Source organism: Pseudomyrmex gracilis, unplaced genomic scaffold (genome assembly GCF_002006095.1).
Source record: "Pseudomyrmex gracilis isolate BER0280 unplaced genomic scaffold, ASM200609v1 scaffold_147, whole genome shotgun sequence".
In the NCBI taxonomy this organism is placed as follows: Eukaryota; Metazoa; Arthropoda; class Insecta; order Hymenoptera; family Formicidae; genus Pseudomyrmex; species Pseudomyrmex gracilis.
In genome coordinates this window covers 104,586-122,070 of record NW_018020731.1, presented here as the reverse complement: position 1 = coordinate 122,070, position 17,485 = coordinate 104,586, and the positions used below count along the sequence as shown (strand labels likewise).

The following is a 17,485-nucleotide window of genomic DNA, read 5'->3' as shown; positions in this document are numbered from 1 at the left end:
TCGACGAGGAACGTCGTTTCGCACCAATTTCCGCGAAACGTCGAAAGACAATCGTACATCTACTTTTACACACGACTCTAAGTATAATTGAGAAAAAAATTATCAATACTAATTGTAATCTTACAATATAATATTAATGATTTTATAAATTATCGTACATTGTATTATATATGATAATTTATACAATAATATTATATATTTGTATATTATATGTTATATAATGATATTATGTATATATATGTATATATGTGTATATACATATACATATATATATCTTCTAAATGTAATACTGTCTCTCATCATTGTCTCTTTCTCCCCGAGATTCAATATAGACAATTTCAAATTGATGCGAAACTCTTCACGCGTGTAAGATCAAAATACTGATTTAAAAAAAAAAAAAAAAAAGACATCCATACAAGCCAACACGCTAATAGTTCGTGCGCGATACACACGTTTCTCGCGTGAAACACACAAACTTTATACTTAGATCTTTTCAAAAAGAACTTACGTGTATTATTTCTAAGGTATAAATTTACGTGTAATAAAATATACTTTATATAAAATAGTTGTTTTAAGAATACTTTTGTGTCGCAAACGATGCCGAGGATCTGGGAATTGGAAGCATCTCTGTAGTTGCGGAAAGCCGCGAATCTCTTCTTTCAGAGAGCGATTCGAGGAGATTTATGTGAGATTTGAAGTCGCGTCTTTCTCATTTCAAAAAAAGGAGAGATACGCGCGCGACTCATGCGACACACGACGATTAAGAGGTAGAGCACGTATACGCTTTTTTTTGTACTCGGCAGTTGCTACGAAGAGATCTTACGGGCATTGGTTTTTCTTTTGGGCACGCAAAAAGGAACAGATCTCGCATCTTAAATACTTAATAAGTAGATGCACAAGAGAATAAAAATATAGAGATTCTATTTAAAATTTAATTTAAATATATATATGTGTGTGTAATAAAATAAACGCGCGATACGGCGCACTTTTTTTTCTCTACGATGTAGATACCCGTCACGTCACGTCATACCGGTGCGACGAGATTTTCCATGGTTTTCTTATTTCGCGCATTAGACAAGTTAATGTGACAAAAATTAATGCTAATTGGTTGCGAAATCGCGAGCCGCGCCGGCTCTCGCCTTACGAGAACGCAATTTCGCATCGCGAATCTACGATCTTATACGATTATAGGAATAAATAATAAATTATACCTGCGGTATATGTATTATGCATGTGATATACGCTTGAAAATGCATACGACGTCAGATTAATAATTAATTTAGAAATTGGCAATTAATTACGATTTTTGCACACGAACGCACGGACACACAGATATTGCGCATATCGTTGTTGACATTAAATTACTATTAGGTCAAGTGAAATGATCTCGAGTCCGATTTGGCTAAAAAGTGCTTCAATTGTATATTGCTGTTACTGTACGAGCTTTCTTGCACACTGTGCTTTAGCTTAATGTGCCTTTTCAAATTGTCAGACCTGGTCAACGTTATCAGACAAATGTGACACGTGTGTTTGTCAGGGTTGTGCGATTTCATGTGTTTTTTAAGGTTCGACACGCTCTTGCCGCAGACCTTGCAGCATTCCGCGCCGAGTATCTGCGAGTGTTCGAATTTAGCGTGATCGTCTTTATTAAAACTCTTCTCGTTTTTCAAAGTCCTTGTCGTGCCTGGAATACAATCGTCCCGTTTTCAGTAAAATTTTTACCATCATGGTCTCTAACTAATGTGCCAACTCTGTCTATTGTCATCCCAAGATACTTCAAAGAATGGTCGATTTAACGTTATCACTTTTTTCTTTTCGTTATCCTATTGTTTTCTTTTCTCGTTTCAACCTATCTTCATTAAGAATATTCTTTTAATAAATTCCCTTTATAATACAAAACGACTGACAATTGACGAAAAAATAACCACGTTAATAAATTGTAGACGCGCTTTCGTCGCGTTGATCGTCTCAGAATTACACGTAAACATTAAAACGCGAACGACCATCAATTAAGCCTCGGCTATTAATGGCTCTTTTAATTATTTAGCGTTCAAAGTACACTTTGAAAAGCTTGTACAAAATTCGATCGCAATGACAGTCGCGTTTTTATATATTTCACAGACACGTTTCCCGGATGTTTTTGAAATTAAATTAATTGCCAACTGAACTTGTTGAAAAAAACAATAAAATTTCTCGAAACCGTATTAAACGCGAGATCGGAGGTGAAAAAAAAAAACACCAAGTTGGATGATAACGTTAAATTAAACATTCTGCATACTTTTTTTTCGAAAAGGTCATACTCTACTTTCAAATATAGTTGCAGAGAAGAGAAGATCTCTCAATTACGTTCCAAGTCAACAAGAAAATATATAAATATATATATATATATATCATAACGAAATACCACACACTTGTATTTATACAGGGTGATGTGTACTTAAACGGAATTGCTTGATTTTCCCTCGTGTTTACGAAACGCTCGGAATATACAGGAAGAAACAGCGTGCGCTCCCGCACACAAGAGAAACAAACGCAGTAACGTAACGACGAAACAAAATGTTTCCATAAATACTGAGGGAGAAAGAAAAAAACTACCCGGAAAATAAATATTCAAATAAATAAAAGATATCTCGCGGCGTTTCGTCGCGCGGAAACACAAGAGAAAATTGGTCAGATCCCATTTAAGACCTTCGGTCTCCCCGCATATTCTTTATATCTCGCGTCAAAAATTACCCACATGTAGCAAATGTCAATACCATGAGAAAAAATGCAATATTCTACTATACGTCATATCATCGCGTTCCAAGAGAGAGAGAAAGAGTGAGAGACAGAGAGAGAGAGAGTAAACATACTTTCACAATACGTACACAGGAGAGAGAGAGAAAGAGAAAGAGAGAGACACAAAGAAGTAAAGAAACGTTGAAACTAAAAAACAAAAAAATCATACAAAAAAAAACAAAACCAGACAGAAAATCAATCTCCTACCTACGTAGAGAATCTCAATGAGGAAAACTTGAGTCTCTGTGTAGCGTGACATCTCACGTGATGAATATGCTCTCGCAGAACTTCGAAAGAAACGCGAACGCGCGGACTATCAACTTTGTCCCCAACTCGTAATCACCGCGCAATCACACGTACATATACAGATCAAGTTTGTCGTCGTCACGGACCAATCGGACGCGTGCATTTCGCGATTGTGTTGCACAAGGCTCATGTAACATCTCGGTTGATTATATTACATATGCATGTATGTATGTAGGTGTGTATGATGAAATGTATGTAATTCGAGAATATGTCAATAGAGTGAACGTCGATAACGACGACGCGCCGATGAACATCAAACACACAGGGAGAGAATAAACAGAGAATAGTGTTAGCAACAAAATCGATTTGATGAGCGCGCTCCCAGTCGCGCACATATTTTTCTTAGTTTTTCTCGGCGATCGTCGTTAGAAGGAAAAAAAACTGACGAGAGCTGCGAGAGTTTTCCTGGTATCGCGAATTATTACTATTATTAATGCATCGATGATGCGCGATGACTTAGAGAGTCAAGTGACTATAAATAAGCGTGACATGTATTAATGCGAATAAACGATGGAAGGTACTTTGGTTAGGAATGTTTTTTTTTTTTTTTTTTTTTTTTTGTCATAAATTCGTCTGACACACGTATAAAAGTATCTTCTCGATCTCCCAATATTGTGAAATATTTTTCTCAGAAAAAAAAATCTGCGAGTGCGTTTCAAGGTGAACATTTGTTAATAAAGAGTGGGATTGTTATAAATCTCTGGATCCGTCCTTCCTCGCCGAACAGCCGCGTTGGTCCAATATATATTGTGGAAATAAATATTCAGTAGGCAAAGTGTAAGATAAAGATGTGTAAATAAGATCGAACTTACATAAACAAAATATCAGGAACGTTTCGGCCGCGTGTCCCGAGCCAACCGATTATTCTTATATTTCGGACGTGTCGAACGAGATAAAAAAATATTCACGTTGAAAATATTTCTGTTGCAACGCGCCTTAGATTGACAATAAAAATCAGTAGACTGTGACCTTCTGCTCTCATCGAGTCTACATTTTCGAAGAGCAACATTGAATTACTTCGTGTACCAAACAGTTAAATGCTCACACGACGGATCTTACTCGTTTTTTTTACGTCGTGATATCTTTGCTCTTCCAAACATCGTTTGCAGTTCATCTTTTTTAAAAAAAAACAAACAATAATTTAAACCGCGCGCATAAATTTTGAAATATTAATCAGTCGTTATGTTCAATCGGGGAAGTTACAAGTAGAAGAACAAAAGCCGCACGCGCGCGCGTCGTCAAGTTTCATCTCTCGATACCGCACAATTATCAGACGGCGTACATGTGTATTACGTACGGAAAATATCTTACGTAACGCGCGATTTTTCCCGCAGCCGCAGCAACTTTATATTAAACGCAACCGCCGACAGGATTGCGCAACGCGCGATGCGCAACAACACTGCACATTTTGTTGCTACTATTCTCGTTCACTTGTATAAGATATATATTCCGAAACGAACATAATAGAGAGCGCAAAGAGAGACGTGAGAATATAAGATCAAGATCGCTTAGGCACGGTGATACGGCAAAAGGTGTATATATATATATATATATATATGTATATATATATATATATATATATATACGTATGTATAAAAAAGAGACTAGAAAAAAACCAGCGTAAAAAAAAACATGCACAGAGTCCCGCCATAGAAATTGCACATGTGCGTATGTCTTGCGCCCGGGAAACGGGACACGCAATCGGTACGCATATATGCCGTGTGTATGACTACATTTAATATTGTTGCGCCCGGGGCTGCAATATATATTGCCGCGATATATTGCGCTCTTGTTTAAAACTACTACCTTTATAGGGTTTCGTATTGATCTCGTAGTTATATACAAGCGCGCGGGCGCAACAATATATATACATATACATATACACATATATATGGAATATACATACATATGTATACATATACGGCACACACGTATGTACACGTCATCTCGCACACACGGGACATACATTTGCACGCATTCGCTCAAATGGAGTTCGTTAAAATGTGTTGCACGCGGATGCGCACGCGCATGTGTGAGAGAAACAGCGAGATGAACTCAGCCAGTTCGCACGCACAACCCACACACCATCGCAATCTCGGAGACACAAGGAAAAAAAGGAAAAAAAAAAACAAAAACGAGGATTAGGAGTACAGTCCATTTGCTGATATACAACCATGTCCCAAACCAACGAGAGTTTTTGTTATATGTGTTTTCTGTATAAATATATATGTGTATATGTACACACATATACATATATATAAATATCACAACACGTGTGAATTATAAAAACTACCACAATGACGATAGCAAATGCACGATACCATCACCACAACACCAAGGGTTCATGTAATATACATTAATTAATTATATATGTATATGTATATATATATATATGTACATACGCACATATAGAGCGTGTCAGTATGTATGCATATATACGCATATACATATATACATGTACATATATGTGTATAAATATATGTACAGAAAGTGTTTGATAAAACTTTTCTAGAAAAAAAAAAAACAAATTTACACTCAAACTACACAAATTTGCCAGATTTGGAAATAGAGGGATGTTTGTTTTTCGTACGACACCTATACGTACGACTCGACTCGTGTCTCAAAAATCCATTGCAAATGTGCATGCACAAGATCTCCCTCGATTTCTTAGATGTAACATATTTCCCACACGTTTCGAGTGTCACAAACGGACCGTTCTTCTTCCCTCCCTTCCCACCTCGTCCCATTCGGATAACGATCGTTCATCACCAGACCAACGAGCTTGTTGCGAGAATTAAACGCGATATTTTACGGCATGATGACACTTTGCTGAATCCCATGAATAATATCGTGGTTTTGGAAAATTCAATTACGCATCATTTTATGCACGAGATAATACCGGATAATTATCTTCGCATCTATCGCGAAGTCGGTTTTTGCGTCGAAAACGCGCGCGAAGGAGAAATATGTTAAATCTAAACGAAATTTTGGTCGGAAAACTCTGTATTTTGTTTTTCTTTTGATATATGTGTGTGCAACTCTTACCATCATGTCCGTCGAGTAGTTCCGGGTGGTGAGAGTCCGATGATTCCATAGCCTGAATACCGTCAGCAAGAGCTCCAGCCGTCGCCCCTCCCTCTTCGCCCATCTGTCCGACAGGATGAGCCTGCACACGATAAGGTTACACATAAAAGTAACCACGCCGACTATAGATGTACTATTGATCTATAAATGTACCATTGACACACACACACATTTTATTTAATCAGAAATCGATTTTTTGTAAGATGAAAATTATTTGCGTCTCGCAATATGTAATCTATTTCTCACTGTGAACTTTTTTCTTCTTATCTGCGCGACTCTTCTAAGTCTCGTATTAAACTCGGAAGACATTTGTCAACCAATAAAATCTTGAACAAATTCTCGAGTAATCGAACAATAACACGAACATACATCGTAAAATATTATGTAACTCAAATAAAAACTTAAAAGAAACGTGTGTAAGAAATGTAAGAAACTTGGAATACTAATTCATAAATAGTTTTAAATAGTTTCATTCAAGATTATTATTTTAACAAAAAAATCAATGTCTCACTATTTTTATCCTTAATCAAAAACTACTTTTACTAAACTTTTTTTATATTAGAATAATACCAGCTTTAGGTTAATTTGGATGAGAGATCGGACATTTAGTGATTTTTGATTTTAAAAAATTTGTTTTTTAAATAATATTTATTTCTTTTTCATAAAACCAAAGTAAAGATCTATCACACAAAAAATATTTATATCCGTATATACATATGTATATATTATATATACCTTTACTTTTTTTCATATTTTACACAAAATCTTCGTTCAAACATAACAACAAATATGTAAAAACGCATTGTGTAGTTACAACGTAAACAGCTTTTTAAGAAATGCAAATCACTCTTGTCAGGTTCTTATTTCAAAAATATCCTGTGTCTGTTACCTTCTACTATTGCAAACATAATTTAACAAATTTTTATACTTCGTTGTCCGTATTAAAATTCCGTACACACTATGTGCGTTTCCGAATATAAAAACGGTAGTCGATATTTTTATGTATTTTACACAATCAATGCATTATATGCATTTATGTACACAAGTATGTGTGTGTGTACGTATAGATGAACACGTACCCACACAGCAAACCGAGACATCTTTGTAAACTACACATGTGCGCATGCGATCGCGCGAATAAAATATTAACATACCAACACGATCATATTATTTCTTCAACAACAAATAACGTACATTACATATATACATTGTATATTTATTTTATATACATAATGTACATTATATTTCTTTTATATATTTGTCGTGCAACAGTAACTTGAATAAAATTATGTAATAAGAAACACGGATCTCGAATACAATTCGCAGTATCAGCAATAAAATGCGATCAAACAGATAGACATAACAATTCTAACATCTGTTGAGCCACCATTTATAACGAACATAATGAGATAATAACAGATAAGAATAAAATCCAATAAAATCATACGTGCTTCGTGCAAGTAGATATACAATAAAAATATAATATTTGGTAAATATTACAAATTAATTTATCAAGAGAGAGAAAACGCAAAACCGTTGTTTTTTTAATTTGTTTAAACGCAAAATAGATCACACATAGATTCACACACACAGAATAAACGTGTACGATGTAAAAAAAAAAAAAAAAAAGAATGTGAGAGAAAGAACTCGATTGCCGTGAAAAATAGCTAAGACGTTTTCGTGGGGTAACTCTTTTTCGCCTCACGTTCCTTAGCCACACACAGATTGTGTGCTTTGCACTTAGCGTGGTGGTTCACAATCTCGAGTCTAAAATTGCCATTTCCCGCCGCGAACGAAGTGCGAATTTCTGGTATGGATTCGCTCCACTTTCTACAGTATTTGCAAAACATAAGATTCGATCGTTCGTCGTACTGCAGCCAGGAATACATGTCTAGCCACCCGAGTCTGAATCTACCGGCTTTTCTGCTCTGCGGAGTAAGACGTTGCAAGTTCGCCGCGCACACGGTCGACTGAATTACGGATATCCCCGACTCCTGATTAATTCGCAGCGACCCATGTACGTCCATGTTCTCGGCTACTTTAACATTCGGATCGCACTCGGTCTCGTAAAATTGAATTGCCTCGATATTGTTATTTTTACACGAACGGCGCGAGTTCACGGATGCGAATTGATTTAGCGGATTATGCAAATTCGCACAGAATTCGGACGCAGTCTCCGATATATCAACGCGTAGAGAAGTCAGGTCTCCGGCCGTGACGGCACTTTCGCGACAAACTTGCACCACAGCCGAATCTGGATGATTGGAAGTCATGTTCTGTACATCCATAGTTTCGACACTCTTCCCACCTCTCTGAACCTCCCACTCCGTATTAGTCTGTCAACAGAGAAGGAAAGGATATCAACATATTTCGACCGGTCTTTTTTTTTTTCGTTTTTTTTTTTGCTTTTTTCTTCTCTTTTTCTTTTAGCGCACGAAAAATCAGTTCCGTGATCTTTTAATTAGAGAATCCCTTCCTTCCCGTGTTTCTGTTTTTTTTTTGTCGGAGTAGTTTGTAAGACGATGAGTATGAGTAATCGTCGTCGGTAGTGGGAGCAGTAACGAAACTTCGTTATTGGAAATATTATGATACGTCACTTCATTCGCACCTCATTCACAAAAGCGGTTCTAAGCGAGAAGAGGTAAACGCAGCGTCTTCGGAGAACATGCAAGTGTGAAGTAAAAAATATTTTAAGAAGAGGGGAGTTTCAAAATTGTGCATGCTGCAATAACCTATTGCCTGCACTAATACTTTCTGACGTTTGTTGACGAAATACATCAGAAATTATTGACAGAGTTTACTATATCTCTATGTATATATATAACATATCAAACTACTGTTACACAAACATCTTACACCACGTAATGTTCAAGCATCTCACATGTGTATTACATCACAGTGTATTTACATTGTGTTCTGTTAGTTTTCATATAAATTTATTTTAAATATATGTTTGATAAATTATAAATGTTTGTGAGTAAAATGTGATAAAATGCAAAATAACAAAACTTAAAACGGCTTTTTGTTTATACAAAATATAAATTTTAGATAAGGAAGTAGAATCATAAACACTCTCTCCATTCTTATCTTTTTTTATCGTTCCCGTTATCACGATAAATATATCGATAAGAATTCTACTTCCTTCTCAATTGTATCAATACAAATCTCAATTAAGAATATTTATCATATAATCATTTTCTTTTCTCTCTCTCTCTCTCTCTCTCTCTCTCTTTCTAATAAAAATAAAAATAATACACATGTGCAATAGATTTATACAATATCATACATATGTAACATAAATCATGCGATCTAAAACACAATGCAAATAAAATTAATATTCACTTGCATGTCTAGCATACTGCTGTGTTAAAAGTGTGTATTCACGTGAAAGTTAAATAACTACAAACACATATATGTGTGCTATTATGTGGGTGCAAGATACATAAAAAAAAACTGATAAAATACAGTAGAACAATAAATGCGTGAAACATAGAGAATTACTTACAAAGAGGGGCATATTGTCATGAAAGTTGGACAAATGATGATCCACCTCCTGTTTTAGAACAGGTTGCGGTTGAGCTGCAGGTGATATAGGTTGACCACCATCTTCCATTTCAGCTCCCATGGCATTATTCGGTTTCGTAATCATAGGAGGACTTGACTTATAACTGCACTGAGGGGATGTCTAAAAACAAAATAATCAAACAAAAAAACTCTCTTTCATCTTGTCTGAGAATTAAATTTTTCAGTATCAAAATTATAGGTTTCAAGAATTTGCAGAACATTTCTTGTCAAGGAAATTGATTTTACATTTAAAAGAACATTTTTTTAGTGTAATATCTCTAACTTCTTATAAATAAAAATTATTCTATGTATTATATTTATAAAATTATGAATTCTATATTTAATTTGCCATTTTCATATTTAAATATATGTCTTGTTAAAATATTTAGCATTATGAAGATTTTATAAATATATTCTCAAAAAACTTAAAATTAACTTAGGCTTGAATAAAATAATACATATATATGCGTATGTATATATCAATATTTATACACACATGTTTTACATATGTTTTGGTAAAGTTAAAATATGCAAAAAAATATCAAAATTATCTTATGATAATATTTGTCTCATAAATTATACACTAAATATTGGCTTTTAGTCTGAACTTCTGAAGGTTACCAGTTATTTGGAAAGCTGAATAATCACATACATATGTATAATTCATTGATAATGATATATGGCATCACAATCAAACAGAATTTTAACCGGTAGCACCAGTCTACCATATATAAATAAAGAACAATATTAATATTCATTTAATCTCACACACACACACACACACAAAAGTGTTTTGAACATCTTATGAATTCTTATATTTAAGTAAATATATTATAAATTGTTTATATATATTGTTTATATTTTGTTTTATTATATTTTGTTTATAGTAAAAAATATAAATACATTCCTTTCATAAAGTTCATGCGTATCAAACTGGGGAACATATTGTCTATATATTGTTATAAATATGATATAGTTACATAAAAAGACCAGTGAGATAAAATTAAACTTATGTTTACATTGTATCAACTAACATTTTAAATACCCTATATTTGATCTTTTTATTATATCCTTAACAAGTTCACTGTATCATATATATACATTTGGTACAGTAGTTTTCTTCTGATAAAAACAATATTATAACAGTAAATATGTTACACATTTTAAAATGTCACATATGGTATATATACATACATATATATATGTGTCTGTGTATACAGGAATTAAAAAAAATGGATAGCAAGATGTCGCCTACTGTATATAGTATGATTAAAAAAAGACCAAAGAAAACAAATATTTACACATACCTGGGGAGGGGATAAGTATCTTTCATTAGATGGAGTAGAAAGAGGAACATCATAGCTGCCTGAACGTCTACGCTTCTTTTTCTCAGATTGTGATTGGAGATTAGGCGAATCCCTGATTCCAGTTTGCATTTCTGGCTCTGGTGATGGACTTTTTTCCTGTGTCTTGTGATTTACAGTGTTATTATCAGTGAGGCCCCTGATTTGCAGCGCCTCAGCAGTTTTGAGGAACATCGGGAGTAAGTGCTGACTGACATTGACTTCGCCTTTATACATGAAATGCAGCAGCGCCTGCATCTCAGCGTCATTGACATCCTTTAGGAATATGATTGGATGAGGATGGGTGTTTTGTAGGAAAATATGCTCGAAATAAGGACTGCAAGCCGAGAGTATAGTCTGATGCGCCTTGAAGGTGTCTCCGACACAGGCCAAAGTAACATCGCATAGTGCTTCTCTTGCAAGCAGTGAGCTCAAAACATCAGTAAGGTTGGATGGATGGTTGTTCCAACGTAGACAGTACTGCTGGTCCATCTTGTCTATCTCCAATCCTGACCCTACAACCAAACTAGGTCCCCTCAAACTGTGTACAAAAAATCAGCTGTACTCCTACCAAAGGCCACTAACTGTTTGGCATAACCCTTCTCCCTCTAACCATTTTCCTAACCCTAAACTAGCCTGACTCACAAACTTGCTCTGCGCACAATCGCCTCTATCCTGGTTTTGCCTATATATCTGTTGATTGATCAAGTCGCGATCTATCTCCGTACAGGTCCAACGCTCTACTGCAAATGTGCCACATTGCAGTCTAACTGTAAAACCCTACAGGGTTCAGGCGGCGCTACTATACGTGCAGACAACATTTTTTAACCTGCGCACCCGATCGAACTAGCGCGCGCCCGGATTTCTAGGCGATGGGATATGACACGCGCCGTCGCGACGTTTTCGTTTCACTAATCGCGACGCAATATAACATGTGGCCCCCCTCGTCTGTGTTCCCGTCCGCGCGTACACACGCGATCGCGATCCGATGATGTATACTCGGAGATAAATGTTTTCGGAAACGTCAATATTCGCGATGCTTGGGCGCCATTGTCGGCCGTGCTCATCTAGCCTTCTTCGCGAAACTCGATTTCGTCCGATGTCCGATTTCTAACCACTTCGCTAACAGTTACGCGTGATACCTCGTTCGCGTCGCTTATGATCCGCGCCGTGTGCCAACGCGCCGCACAAACACGCACTGCAAATTATATTTTCGCCACAAACGCACACCTACGGATTACTCACCTCTCGCAAGCTTTTTGCCATTACAACGCCACCCGTCCCTTAACAGCCACTGCCATACCAATCTACCAATGCCTGCGGCCTTATTTTTAAAATACTGACCTTCGTGCATCTGCCGGGGAATGGCGCGAAGGGCGCCCGAATTCAAACGCGCTTTCGGCCACGTGCTCCGCGTACTCGTGTACGAGACGCTTCGACGTGTGCGCGACACAACCGATACCTCACCAGGCCTCGTTTACGGGAACATATTCACGCGGAATTAATATTATCAGTCCGCTAATGTCATTCTCGCGAGATTTTATTGCGCGACACGCGTCGATCTGCAATGCCGACTTTAACCTTCGCACGTCAGCCGTGCGATAGCGCACCACGCGCCAATTCGTCGAGTTACATCGCGCGTTACATCGTAATGTGTTGTCCATGGCTCTCGCTACACCGATCAATACTCAAGCGCGCTCAAACCGGAAAACAATTAACGTGAGAAATTGTTGTCGCGCGTTAATTGTCGCGCGGATTTATACGGAAAAATTTCAAATCTACTTTCGCACATGTGGAACATTTTTTTAACTGTAAGTACTCGTTTTTATTTCGTCTCTTGTTTGTCGAGCGCTATCTTCTCTCTTCGAGAAACACATTTGAATTTAAAACGCTATTAATCTTAATGACCAATATTAAATTGCATTTGCCCGCTGATGCACGTACTGATCGATCAGAAATTTGTTGAAACGTCGATCGAAATTTGTTTTTGCGCAAAAAAAGGTTTATTTTTGTTATCAACAAACGATAACAGATCAACAAACAAAGGGTCGGTAAAGGGCCGGTGAACGGCGTCAATGTTTTCGTCAAATTTGGACCGCGAAAATGTAAAATTTTTTTTTTTCGGTTAATCGCAAACTGCACCAGTAAAATTACACTTTCTCGTGCGCGCTCTGATTTCAGTAAACCACATACAAACCCAAGCGCATCAAGTGATTACAGTATTCAGAAACAGAGTTGATGCGGCGGTTTCTACATTTGAGCAGTTCGCGCGCGCGAACCTCGGGAATATAGCAATTCCTTAATATAGTAACTCAATTTACTTATTCTCCCGCCGCGGTCTGGCATTCAATTTAATGCATACGTTAATTACAGCGCCAAGCTTGCGGCAAAAAGTTGGAGAACGCGCGTCTCTGTTATACGTTTCGGTTTCTTTTCATCCCTCTTTTTGGTAATTATCCGAGAAACGAAACGCGTGTTCTCAAGTCTTTCACAAACAAATCTTGCTTTATGTCTCTTCAATTATATATATATATATATACACGTGTGCACTTTGAACACAAAAAGAATATATTTTTTTACATAACGCCGAAAAAGAAGACAAGAAAAAAAAATCGCCGTTGATTAAAGTGCGGGAAATAAAAAAATTCGCTAGACTTTTTGAGGAAAAGAGACGGAACGTAAATACTGGTCGTCGAGACGCACAGCACGCCGTTTCGCAAAAGATGTTCTCACGCGGTTTTCATCCATTCGGTTTAAAACGCGTTTTTGCAGCACAAAAAAAAAAAAAAAATAAAATAAAATTGCACGCGCGCGCGCGTTTCGACCTTACGTTTTTCTCTCCGTTTCTTTTTTTTACCTCGATGCTCACTGCAATTATCGTAAAAAATAAAAACAAAACAAAACCCAACCTCATTAACGAACCACCGACATGTTGAAAGAAAAATTCTGCAGAACTTTGCGTGGTTTTCCACGCGAAATTCCATTGTGTGGAAAATCGCCACTACTCTCGTCCGGAAACCCTTTGGCTTCATTTAACCGCAATAAACGGTAATTTCGCGCAAATCGCTGAATTTCTGATATTAATTTGAGCTCTCTTCGTTCTTTGTGGAACGGTAATAGCGTTATTCGTGCCAAATCAATAGGCGTATCGGGGAAAATTGTTAAATCTCTATTCCCGGGTGTGTGTTTCCCCAACATGAGTTTACAAGCGTTGAACAATTAACACATTTAATCCGCTTTCGTTAGCGGAAGCCGATTCGCGAGCACGTAACATAAATCCGCGCGCATATTTTTTAAAAAAATCCTCAATGCGATAAAAATTAAATAAAAAATTCCGTCTTTTCGCGCCTTTATAATCGTCATTTTTTTTTTTCTAATAAAGTAGCAGTACATCGTTCGAGAAAATCTTCGAGATAAAATCGGCGAGAAACGGTCGCGCCAAATGACGAGAAGAAAAAAAAAAGTGCTCGATCGTGCATTTCACACAACTCTGTTTCCTAAATACCGCGCTCAGAAATCCCAGAACTTTGCCAGAAACGGAATTCATTTCGCAATCACGGACATGTCCTAATTGTTCCTACTTCCGTGTCGCAATATTCCTCGTTTTCCCTTAAATGAGACATTAATTGTGGAATATGAAAGCTGCGTGCGCATCTCTTCTCCCTCCCGTTTGTTTACTCCTCCCGTTTGGCTCAAGAGATACGACCGGAACGATATTAACGTTTAATAACTCCTCGAAGAAGACGAAGCGCTCGACACATGTGAGTCAATTGTGTGAATCCATAGCGCGCGCTTGTTCACACACAAGCGAATTTTTTTTTTTTCTACAGTTACGAATCCAATTACAAGAAACTTTAATTACACGTCGCGTCTATTCAAACACGTCCGAGGATGTCGCGGCCGGAGAAAAAGAAAACTTTTCTCTTTCTCCGGTACGTTATTAACGTGCAAGTTATAACAAAGTTATGTAATCGGTATTCTGTCATATGCTTTTTTTTTTTTATTACAAGCGGAATCACCGACCCGACGAAGCAATCGGCCGAGGCGATGTTAATATTTAAGAAACCGTTACAATTCGCGCTGGATCTTGAGCATCAGCGCGAGTTGGCAGATTGGCAGATGGCTAACAGCAAAAACCTTGCGAATCGCAACGTGGCACACATTCATCGAGAATCTTCTCGGAAACAAAAAAACTTTTCTCCTCTTAGTTTTCTTAATTACGTCTGATAAAATTTCTGAATATACGTGACCTGTGCAATAACATTCTCTAAAAAAAAAAAAAAAGAAGCACATTTATTATTCGTTCGAAACGGCATTCTCGTGCAAAAGACAATTATTTTCCAGAGAGAGAAAGTCACGCTGGAAGAGGCAATCGTTTCTCTTTTCTATTTTTGGAAACAGACCTGTCTGCGTCCTATTCGCCGGCGAGAGAGATAGCGGCCGGGGCATTGCCGTGAATGCACGCGCCGTTAGGCGACCTTGGCCTTTTGTCGACGGCCGGAAGTGTGTCCGACTCGTCGTCGCAGCACGTCGAAGTGCATTTTAGCGATCGATGCGCCGCAGCAACGCGAGGCTGTGTGTGGGCGGGCCTCATCTTCCGGATGAGACCACGTGATGGATCTTCAGCGCGTAGATCTTCGACGCGCAGCAGGCGCGCCCTCGCGCCTTTTCGCGATCTCTTCCATCGACGAATGAATCAACGGCGAAACGTAGTTTTTTGGTTTATTGCGCGCGCACCCGCAAATCCTAAGTCTCTAGGCCGACTCTATCCTAGCTAACTCTATATTCGAACCGATTATTACCTTTCCGACCGTAGGTAATCAATATGTTACTCCCGTTTTGCGTAGCTATAAATATATTGTTTATTTTCTTTGATCTATTGGTAGGCGTCTCGCTGAGAACTTGGTCTTTCTTGGCGCGCACCATCAATTTCTCTAATCAATTTTTTTTTTTTTTTTTTTTTTTTTAATACTTTCAAGTTAAACTAGTCATAGTTTGATATTTATCGCGCAACAAAGTCGTAACAAAATTTATCGAAAGATCTCGGTCGGAATTTTCTATTGAGCAAAGTACAGGCGTGAAAAAATATACATATACTTCGTCCGCTTTCGGAACATAGAAAAATAGAAGCTCTCTCCCGATTCTTGGCTTTCTTTTTTTTTTTTTTTTTTCTTTCTCTTTGTGTCTTCATCGTCGTAAACGCTGAAGAGTCTCCCGCGCCTCTCGCGCGCCTCTCTTTCAGCCGTGATTCCCCCTCGGCGGGGGCGCAGCGGATCGATCGGGAATTAAAAGTTCGTGTCCGCGACGCAAACACGAGCGATAACGCGGCCGGAGGAAGCGACCGGAATAGAACGTCCGCGTCGACAAAAGGACGCGTCTATGAGTTCGTGCGCGCATCTTCCTGACGACGACGCAATTCGCAGAGCAATCGCGCGGGACGACGATGTAGGGCGAAGAGCACTTAAAGCGCATTTTCTTCGAACGTGTAGCACAACCCTTTTCTCGTGAACGCTACATACACGCAAATCGACACACATTTTCATTAACGACGCTGCGCCAAATTCCACTTCGCGACGTGTGTGTGTGTGTGTGTGTGTGTGTGTGTGTGTGTGTGTGTGTGTGTGTGTGTGTGTGTGTGTACATGTACTACGCTCGCGAGAAAGCGCGAGCAAGTTACACGAAAGCGCGGAGCTCTCGAAACATCCCGCAAATGACTCGAGAGACCGAGTAGCGTTCCGAATAATGGAAACGCTTTGAGACGCTGCGAGTAACGGCCCTCGTGAAAGTGACGGGAGTCCGACAACTTCGGAGAACTAGAAGCTCACCCGGGAGTTTCTCCCCCGGAACCACTTCGAACTCGACTCCGCGCGAGATGTGCTCGTTTTCCTTTCTAATACAACCCAGAAATTACTATCAGTCATTTTCCGACCATCCTCGTCACTTGTTAATTCGTCACACGGATTCAGCGCGAAAAAGCGTTCTCGATCGCGAGGAAAGGTCGCCGATTGTTTTACTCCCTTTCGCGCCCCGCAAGTTCTTTTTCGCTCGATCGCGGAGTTTCCCTTGCTCTTCCCCCGTAAGACGTGAAAAAAAAAGTCAGCCGAGGCGTCTTCTTTTCGGCGAATTGAATGGATGTTTGTCTGCCGTTGGTTGGCAACGGCAACCGCGACTTGAATCGGTGCCCGAACTTAAAAGACACTCCCCGCGACGACGTCTACGACGACGACGATCGCGCGACGACGGAGAACATAATGGTCGTCGACGAGTTGAAGATTAAAGTACAGAACGAGAGAGAGAGAGAAAGAGAGAGAGACCGTCGCCGTGCGGGTTGAAACAAAGGGCGGATGTTCTTTGTTGTGGCGGAAATAAAAAAAAAAGGAAAAAAAAAGAGAAAAGGAACAATTGCCGCT

General features: G+C 38.4%; 1 protein-coding gene across 11 annotated transcripts in view; it reads right to left on the bottom strand.

Annotated features, from left to right (window-relative positions):
* The window catches only part of LOC109857143 (sex determination protein fruitless), a 60,216-nt gene that overhangs the window by 39,862 nt on the left and 2,869 nt on the right, over positions 1–17,485 (bottom strand). For 3 of the 11 annotated variants that reach the window (XM_020433192.1, XM_020433193.1, XM_020433191.1), the window contains exons 1-4: positions 15,479–16,665; positions 11,040–11,590; positions 9,674–9,853; positions 6,130–6,250 (exon numbers count right to left, since the gene is read on the bottom strand). In XM_020433192.1, coding sequence (XP_020288781.1) covers positions 6,130–6,250; positions 9,674–9,853; positions 11,040–11,590; positions 15,479–15,524 — 898 coding nt within the window. In that variant the 5' untranslated portion in view covers positions 15,525–16,665. The other 8 variants (XM_020433189.1, XM_020433183.1, XM_020433182.1 and 5 more) reach the window with 8 other exon arrangements.